Below are 10,382 nucleotides of genomic sequence, written 5' to 3' on the forward strand. Positions count from 1 at the left end.
TTTGCTTCCATACATAGAACCTGTATTATTTCTGAAGTACATTTTATATTTTAAACTAAATATTCTAAGTAAAATAAAATGAGTTTTAATTCTATCATCTTTCTTAACAATGTATGATTGTTATCCTTTAACGAATTCGGAGATAAGTTAAAGGATTTCCACACATCTACATTCTACACATGTGTCACCTTGAAGTAATCGAAAAATCATTGGCTATCAAATCATTGGATTATCATTTTTTTCAATGTCCCGATTAATGTACAAGATATAAATAACAAATTGTATTGTATTTAATATAAACAATCTTGTTATAATCCATTTCTGAAGTACAGATAAAACAAGTTGATAAATCTTATCGATAATGAAATTTGAAATTATTATTAATTATTTATATTTTGTTTTATGAAATATTGCATAATATAAATTAGAACATCGCATTCAGTTATTAGAATGCAGTTTTGTTGTTACTATATTAGTTATTCATATACAAAGTTTGTTCAAAAATAAGTATTGTGTATATATTCTTGCATGTGCTAATATACAGTTGTTTATGTTATAGTAAGTATATATAAAGTTCACTTGTTATTATATTGTAAGCAGAAAATTGAGAATATAATTGTAAGAAAAGTACAACTAAACGTAAATAATATTTAGCCAATCAAAAACTAGTTTTCATTGAGTGGTAACAGGTTTTTGCACTACGTCTGCATAGTTAAATTGAAAACATTGAGCCATCCTATCATACTTAAAGTATATTTTGTGAAATAAAATTAACCTTATTTAGATTGAACCAATGCTTTTACGAAAGGACAACTTACAGGGAGTATAGAAAAACAGTTAGTTCATTTGAAAATTGTGGGCTCTGGTAAAATGCACAATTTATGTTATTATTACTTTTTGCTAAACATAATACTTTTTAACTGCATAGATTATGGATTCTAAAATCTAATTACTATAATATAATTAAACAATTGAAACACAGACAGACAGACAGACACACACACACACACACACATAGCGGTCAAACTTATAACACCCCTTTTTTTTATTTCGGGGGTTGAAAATAAGAATAACGTATTTAAGAAACGCCAAATAAAATTGAATTTTTGTTTCGACAATATACAGCTTGATCATAAGTCTACGATTTGCTACTGTTTTTATAACAACCATACATGTCTATTTATTTAGTTGAGAAGGGCGATAAAGTCTTAAATCTCCCTTGAATAATTCTAGTAAATATACAATACAAGCAGTTCCTCGTCCACTAGGCTGGACAATTTGAACTTTAAAAACAATGATTATCGCGTTTTAGCCTTCACTTCGCTTGACCTCACTATCCTTTTTTTTTAAGAATTACAAGGGTTTTAATTTAGGGTGCAGAACCTCTTATTTTGAAACCCATATTACTTGCTGAAAATGTACTTTTCTATATGTGAACGAATTTTTAAAATCTGTTCAGTAGTTTTTGAGTTAATCCATTATAATGACTTTCGGCAAATTGGTAAAAAAAATTGTAGGATTATTGGAAAATAGAAGGTAACAATGGTTTTTTGGTTACAACTACTTAACTGTTGGAGATACACAAAAAGGTTACAAAAAATTTGTTGATCATGGTATAATACAGTATTTTTATAATAAAAACTATTTCTCTAGGCAAAGCGGTTTATTTTAATGTTTCTATTCTAATGATTTGAAAAAAGTCATTTCTATTAATATCGTTTAACGTAAAGTAGAATAACAGTATCATACAATCACGCATACCTGATGTAAGCGCAGGATCAGCAGACAATGGATAAAACTTACTCTTGGGCGCAAATAAGTCACGGGAGCTTAAAACCAGTGACTATACATGAGAAGCCAACTACTAAAATCCTAGATAATTAATAAAACCTAGTTTCCTGTGGTGATAGATAATTCTCGGAAAAATGCACAAATGGTTTAGTATTTTAAATCTGCTTTACAACAATCACAGCGTTTAGTACACCCTGCTTTGTAACCGCAAAACTTAGCTAACGAGATATGAGTGGTCGGTACCTACTACCCTTGTGGGAGGTAAAATTGGTTAAATTATGACTAAAAAAACTATATTTGGTAGTTATTTTCCAATGATTCTACACTCCGTTATAAGGCTACGGGTAAAATTGCAGCGGTATCATCATTTTATGTTTACGAGTTCTTGTATAAGAAAACAATTAAATATGTTCTTAAATGTATGATAACATCCTTCTCATTATTTTCGATCAACGGTATACATTCAACAAGACCTATATACAATGTTGTCTTGTAGTAGTTCATAAGTTAATGGTCACTTACAATTTGTAAAACTTCATCACCAAAACTTCAAACATCAACCCAATCGACAAGATCGCTCACGAATCAGTTGTAATTCAAAACTTTTGGCAAACAAGATATGGGTGGGTTATCACCCAAAGCACTTGTAGTCGGTTAAACTGTATTTTCAGGTGATCTGGCTAGGTGTTGTATCATATTATATAATGTTGGATGATTCGTTACAAAACCACCACTGCTAGTAAATAATGGTACAGTATAACATGATCATAAGTTTCTTACTAGTTTGGAGTTGATATAGCCTTATAACTTTTTACAGTATGTTGAAATAAATAAATGTTTGCTTAAAGAAGGCAATGGCGTTTTACACTACAAATAATATCTGTATACTACACTATAAAGTGTTAGTTTTAATTAAATTTATGTGAAATAATACAATTTTTTATTTTCAATATGAAAACTTCGCTTTTTTTGATTTTTGATAAGGATAAAACTTATGGATTTGTCAGTTCGGAAGTGACACACATACCACGTGACATACATATCAGATTGAAAAACTGGTTCTCGCCCGATCAGAGAAGTCAAGCAACATTGGACACAGTTAGTACTTGGATGGAAGACTGCTTGAAAACGCTGTGTATTGTTACTAGTTTATTATTAACATTAATAAGTATTTTATACCCACGTTAATAAGTTCAATTTGCAAATTACGAAATTTTAATTATTCCTACTATTTAGCTAATCCAAAGTTTTAAGTTTTCTCTTCTGTCGACAGTCCCATGACTAACTATCCTTTTTTTCCATACAAACTTTCTTCGGAAAATAAACCGTTTTTTAGCTAAAAAATGTCGCAGTTTCCATTGAAACTTTCGCTCCATATTTTGTTGCAGAAGGGGATGAATATTCAAAAATTCATTTTGAATTCATCTACGTTATGTAATGAACTAAAAATGAAAAATTCCATGCTTCTATATCATTCAGTTTAGTCGGTACTCTTGTAAAATGTTATCATAATCTACTTTTTTTATTATTAGGGTCATAGTAAAAAAAAAGAACGGTTTATAACTGTAATTTGTAGGTGCAAAGTTCTAAATAGTTATGTGATCTATTTTTTTTCAACAACAAAACTTCTCATTTTCTAGCAATTTCAAATACAAATAGAGGGGACAGAAATCTGAATAAAATTCGAATTATTAAGAGTACGTTTGTTGAAAACGGCACCTCAAATTCCAGAAGTTATGTAAATAAAAAATAGTCTATAACACCGTTAAATATCAAACTTCTTTGTTTGAATTTTTTTAAATTAATGGCTTGATAAAATACCGACTAGTAATACTGTGAAAGTGACTTAGTTTTTCATAAAATTAAAGAAATCTTAATCACTAAACTAAAGGGTAATATAAAACTAAACTTAAAAAACTAATTGTTGCGCAACCTTTGCATGTTTTCAACATAAACATAAATCAAATGATAATATTTGCATGGTATTAAAGTTTCAAAAGTAAATATTCTGTATGATATAAACAAAATACTCACCTTATCTGTGTGATGCTTACATAATACAAATAAACAAAAGTCATTGCCAAAATAAAATTATTTATTCGCTTATCATGTCATCAGCGATGCACAAAATAAGGGGGAAAATTGTGCCCAATACTATACTTATCTTATTGGTGTCCTGTATTTTCCAGTATAATAATTTTGTTCTCCCATGTAACTTATATACAACAGTGTAGAAGCTGGAATGATGACAACTTTAGATCAAAACTAAGCATTATTAAACACGATTCGACTGTCAATTGTGAATTCAAGATATATATACAGTAGAGTCCTACTAATCCGGACTCATTTAAGATGACGCATTACTGGAATTTTTATAGAAAAATGCATGTATAATTGATGTTAGTACCTATATCTTTTTTAAGTAATTTAACTCTCATAGACATAGGAAGCGGCGTGGAAAGGACGGACGAAATACAGAGTGTTCAGTTACTGAGAATCTACTGTATAATTTAAACATTAATTTTTAAATATCCAAGTCATAATTTTTTCTAAATTTCCTTTCCAAAAAAAGAAATAATTTTTATTCATTTGAATCTTTTGTTCGATTTACAGAAAGTCCGAGAAGCTGATACTAGTGAAAATGAGATGGTATACTTTCCTACTAATTTCCATCCTCACAACAAGATCAATATCTGCAGAGTATGTATTATATTTCTTTAAGAAACTATTTTCAATAACCAAAAATAATAAAATTTTTTATTCAAAGAATATACCCTAAATTTCCAAAAGACTTCATTTTTGGTGTAAGTACTTCTGCATATCAAATTGAAGGTGCATGGAATGTAAGTGGCAAATCAGAAAATATATGGGATCACGTAACTCATAATTATCCATCAGTTATCGAGGACCGTTCGAATGCTGATGTGGCATGTGACGCATATCATAATATTGATAATGATGTCCGCCTTATACGTGAATTGGGTGTAGATTCCTATCGATTTTCAATATCATGGTCAAGAATTCTACCAGATGGGTAGGTATTGATTAACTTTATACTTTAGAATTATTCTTCATCTTTTCAAGGAAAATTGAAACATACACTGCAAAATATGACTCTTCCTCACATCTATTGGTGTATATCGTAGTTATCGAAATAAAGTACATTACCGGGACATTCAAATTGATATTTATGTGGAGTTTTAAACGCTCCGCTAAGTGTAGGTAGTTTTTTAAAGATGTCGCAAATTCTAAATATGCCCTATTATATGGTGGCTAGCTACTGAGAAAAGATCAAAATAATCTATAAAGTTTTACGTCTGGTTTGCTTTTTTATAGATTTTCCAACAATTTGAATCCTGACGGAGTACGATATTACAATGAATTAATTGATAAATTATTAGCCAATAATATACAGCCATTTATAACATTATTCCATGGTGATTTACCAAATTGTTTACAATTATTAGGTGGTTTTACAAATATTAAAGTGGCTGATTATTTTGTAAGTTACGCACGACTAATGTTTGATACGTTTGGCGACCGTGTGAAATATTGGACAACTTTTAATGAACCCAAAAATTTTTGTGCTCGTGCTGTATGGGGTAATAGTGAACAATTAACGGTTGCTGAAAATATTTCACCGTATTTATGTGTGTACACAGTATTGATAGCTCACGCAAAAGCTTATGAAGTTTACAAGAACGAATTTGCACACCAAAATGGTATGTGTTACAATAAAATTAAAGTACAATTTTTTGCTTTTCAAAATTTAGTTAAAGTTCCTTATAAACACTAAGATTCTCGAAAATGTATTCCTAAATTTGTTTATTCCAACAATTGTTTCTACATTTTGGACTTATATTTATTATTTTAATTTTTAACTAGCTATAGCTCTGTCTATAAATAAATGGCAAAGATTATTATTAAAAAGCAAAAAAAAATAAATGAAACAAACAGGGTAAAGCAGATACAATTTATGGACATTAGACTTAAAGTCTTTATTGGTTAAAGAAAATTATTATTTTCAGGAAAACTTGGAATAGTTTTAGACCTTCTTTGGGCCGAGCCAAAAACTAACAGTACAAAAGATATAGAAGCTGCCAATCGTATAATTGAATTTGAAGTAAGAAACTTAGTTTTCACCAAATTTTTGTAACACCAAAATCGCTAACACTTGTGCTCATTAAATTTATTTTTTAGTTCGGTATATACGCAAATCCAATTTTTTCCAAAGAAGGCGACTTTCCAACAATAGTAAAAGATCGTGTTGCAAATATGAGTAAGGCTCAAGGCTTTGAAGAGTCACGCCTACCAGCATTGACTAAAGATGAAATCAATTTAATTCGTTCTAGTGCTGATTTTCTTGCTATAAATCATTACTCAACTCGATTGATTAGTGATGATAGTGATAACATAAATATTTCAATCTCATCACAGGCAAACGATGTGGCTGTAATAAGTTCAGTCGATCCATCATGGCCAACAAGTGAAATGGAATGGTTATTTTATGTTCCTTGGGGATTTCATAAAAATTTGATGTATATTAAAAATAAATATGATAATCCATCAGTGTATATTACAGAAAATGGTTTCTGCGAGAAAGCCTCAAACGATCAGGGTAGAATAAAATATTTACAGGTAACAACGAATTTACAAAATAATTTGATATAAATGCCATCATACAAAATCTATTTGGGATTAAATACCTTATATAGAGAATGTATAATTTCGAGATCAATTCGACATTTGTAATTGATTTACATCTCCACTTTATTTTACTAAAGTTTCCACTATATTTTGTTGAAGGAATCGTACGGAGTCTATATTCACTCGGAGGGCTAAGGCCAATTGTTTCACGATATGTCTATTTTATAATATCAGTTCGATCGCAAACATGTAATAAATGAATTGCTCATCTCCCTCAACAACACGAACATCGGTATTTTATCTTTTTCCGAAAACTTATGCACTGTATCAAAGCATCTTCAACAGTCTATTTTAAAAAACTAATGCAACAATATTTTGTTCGGCTTTTAACAAAGCCATTTTACCTTACATTTTTTTAAATATTATTTAATAAAAAAATTGAGTTAAATAAAATCTGAAAAGAAAGAAACAAGTCCAGTAGTTTACATAGCGACTTCAACAGTCGGGGCCCATCAAAATCTATATGATTCAAATCTTCTCAATAATGTTCCGTGGCTGTTAAAGTCGCTAAGTAAACTACTGGACTTGTTTCTTTCTTTTCATGTTTTTTTAACACAGCGGGCTTTTTGATTTTTTTAATTATTAATTTTATTTTAGACTTAATAGTGTCTCACCACTAAAAAACCTCTCTAATTGAAAAATTAAAATTTCTAACCCAATTTATCATTCCTAATTAAATTTAAACGTATAATTTATATATATTTTTTAAATCCTCTTTTAATTTTAATTATTTTGATACCCCACTCTATAGGTTTAGGTAATTTTTTTTATTAGTGCATTACTACTTCGCGCCAAAAACCCGCCATTTAGTTTTTTTTTCTTGTTCTCTACCTAAGTATACTTTTTATAGAGTACTAAATAAATTTACAAACAAATATACATACGTACAAGATACGCGCGACAAAACTGATTATTTAACCACTCCTTGACAGTCAAATAAAAATACACTTTGTTGTATTAAACACAAAATATAACCACTGGTATCTAATTTTAGGGTTATTTACAAGTTTTATCGGATGCTATCTCCGAAGGATGTAATATATTAGGATATTTTCAATGGAGTTTAATGGACAATTTTGAATGGTTCGCCGGTTATACGTAAGATTGTTGATTGTAACTTTTTTTTTCTTATAATCTTATTGGCTTATGTTTTAGGAAAAAATTTGGACTCTATGAAGTAAATTTTACTGACCCTAAAAGACCAAGGAAACCTCGAGCATCTGTGAAGTGGTATAAAGATTTTCTTTTAAATGCCAAGTCAAATGTGTAAAAAATTCGATATTCCGAATAAATTTTCTTAAATTAAAAATGCACACAATTTGTCAATTTTATTAAAAATATTATGGATCTATAATTATAATGCATGCTTATTAACAGTTTTAGAAATATTATGATTTTAGAAGTTTTTATGGCTTTAGCTTAATTTGTGCCTGCTTGACCGTTTTTTATGTATGTTGCATGTTTTCAGAATATTGAAAAGACAAAATTCCCATTTCAATAAAAAGCATTTATTTATAAATATCTAATAAAATATAACTTTAGTGACGGAGCTCTGCTGCTCAAAAAGTTTTTTTGTGTGTAAGGATCCCAAAAATGGTTTATTTATATTTGTATTATTTGGACTTAACATGTTTATTTTGATGTCCCCTAAAATCTGTGTAGGTTTTCTCGAGTGTTGAAAATATAGACTTATTTATAAGATTTGATTGATCAAATTCCCAAAATGGATAGAATCATTTTGTATGAAATCCAGTACCATCGGAAATACATATAAATGACTAATTAATTATTTCTTAGTTGTTTTATAAAATGCAAACAAAATATTTACAAATGTAATATACCGATACTGATAATTCTAGAAAACAAAATGGTATCTTTATTTTATTATTTAATTTAGATGGTATCCTTATAAAACACACCATCTGGTATTAAAACTTCATATTTATCTTTGAAATTATATATCTGTACAAAATATGTATATTTTATATAATCATGTTTATTATATACATTTAAAGTAAATAACAGTATTTTATTTTGTATACATACACAAATTTATACTCTGTATGATAATTTATATAATCAAAAAGTTCGTATTACAACAAATAATATGTTGAAAAAACAAATCCTTTGATTTTCTCAATGTATAAAAATCATATTTCTCCTTAATAAATTAAATGTCTAGCCTATATAATAAACATGCAAATGTCAGTTTGTTCATCAAATCATCTTCGAAGTTTCTTCACTGATGTACCTATTAAACAGAGAGTATCACGCGGCATCTTTGAACCTTCATCTTTTTAACAACAGTTTTGTACAAAATATGGCATACATTGTACAAAACATGACATAAAAGTCGGATAGGGCAAATGTAGTATAAAGGGAAGTATGCAGCTTTGACCGGTTTTTAAAAAAGGCAATTATTAACTTTTATTTTCAAAGTGCAATAATTTTTGCTACAAGACTTTTGTAAAAATATGTGGAGAAATACTGCCGATTGTTTAGGCACTCATGATTTGTTAATAATGAATTTGGCCTAAGTTGATATTCTTTATGGAGAAAAACTTTTTAATTGCCCTGTTTTGCGTATGAATATCAAAAACTTAAAATGCGTTAATGATACTATGATAACAGCAGATAATTTGGTATGCTTTCAAAATATAGTTGACCCACAAGAAAGGATTATCGAAGACAACTTATTAGGATTCAGATAGGTTAGGTTAGGCTATATTGGCTATCCACGTAGGACACACTTAGGCTATAGAGCCCATTGTAATAACATATATGTGTTTTAACGCCTTTTCCGCTGATTTCATTTATCAGCTCCTCAATTATTTTGAGACGCTGAGTAAACCTCCTCCTTGCATATAAAATGCTCTTCTACACCAGCCCATCACAACTATTAATTCAGCGTTGAAAAAACAACAATAATATTATATTACATATTTCAAGATCGTATTCCAATTAAACAAATCGCCGGACCGAAACGTTTGCTTCAATACGTGAGTCATGTTTTACTAAACAGTAAATACAAGTTACTGCAATTAGCCATCCAAGTGAAAATTCTATACAATAACAGCACTGGAAGACAAAACACTTCATGGCTTCGAAATTTTTGGCACTGGTTTTCAAAAACATCTACTAATCTGATTCGAACAATTACCTACTTCCAAAGCAGCATTAAAACATGGCGCATACTACCTAACTCTGTCGTATTGCACATTCTATTTATGTAAAATTATAAATTTTCCTAATGCGCCATCAGTTAAATATATAAGAACCTTAAAATTCCAAGCTCCGTTCCTTCCTTTCCTTTATACCATGGTCCATATCAAAAGATATAATACCATCACCATCAAAAACTAAATGATTTTAATAACAAACACATACCTACTATGTTAACCATAATAAAGAAATAAAATATGCAAAAGGGATTAAAATGATACCAATCTAAGCTAGATATTACTTTTGGGTTAAATACAGATATACGTGTAGTCTGGCAGTCAAATTTCCTCATAGTTGATACACAAGGAAAATGTAAAAATTAATTTACAGTAACTTAAAATTATGCATAGATCATTTTTAAGTATGTTGTACGAATCAAGGGAAAAATATTCCCGGCAAAAATAAACATCGTTATTTATGTAGTAACAAACTTTTGAATTATTATATGAAAATCATAAATATTATGCATCAAAATCAAAACTCAGCAATTTTCTTTGCACAAAGAAAATATCGGGTGGATATTGTTTACGATAATATCTCCGTTTTTTGTAATAGTGTCCCATTTTTTAACGCAAGGAGTAAAAACTTCAGAACCCAATCAGCTCGAATTAACAACAGTACAGTGTTATTCAATGTCAGACGTGTTTGAGATTTATGTTTCC

The 10,382-nt window shown here is 29.2% G+C and overlaps 1 protein-coding gene across 2 annotated transcripts; it reads left to right on the forward strand.

Annotated features, from left to right (window-relative positions):
• Nucleotides 1-437: 437 nt before the first annotated feature.
• LOC123303362 (myrosinase 1-like) lies at nucleotides 438-7,846 on the forward strand. Of its 2 annotated transcripts, none has more exons than XM_044886274.1 (8): nucleotides 438-558; nucleotides 4,393-4,491; nucleotides 4,559-4,825; nucleotides 5,128-5,513; nucleotides 5,820-5,914; nucleotides 5,992-6,429; nucleotides 7,493-7,596; nucleotides 7,654-7,846. In XM_044886274.1, exons 1-8 carry the CDS (start codon nucleotides 551-553, stop codon nucleotides 7,766-7,768), a joined length of 1,512 nt encoding a protein of 503 aa, XP_044742209.1. In that variant the 5' UTR covers nucleotides 438-550; the 3' UTR covers nucleotides 7,769-7,846. The 2 variants fall into 2 exon arrangements, with proteins under 2 accessions (XP_044742209.1, XP_044742210.1); XM_044886275.1 differs by having other exon boundaries at nucleotides 4,405-4,491.
• The last annotated feature ends 2,536 nt before the right edge of the window (nucleotides 7,847-10,382 follow it).

This window comes from Chrysoperla carnea, chromosome 1, assembly GCF_905475395.1.
Source record: "Chrysoperla carnea chromosome 1, inChrCarn1.1, whole genome shotgun sequence".
Taxonomy (NCBI): domain Eukaryota; kingdom Metazoa; phylum Arthropoda; class Insecta; order Neuroptera; family Chrysopidae; genus Chrysoperla; species Chrysoperla carnea.

Excerpts from the sequence above, each read along its gene's own strand:
- LOC123303362 (XM_044886274.1), top strand. Across the intron at positions 4,492-4,558 it reads ACAAGATCAATATCTGCAGA|AATATACCCTAAATTTCCAA; the intron begins GTATGTATTATA and ends TTTTATTCAAAG. Across the intron at positions 7,597-7,653 it reads GAATGGTTCGCCGGTTATAC|GAAAAAATTTGGACTCTATG; the intron begins GTAAGATTGTTG and ends CTTATGTTTTAG.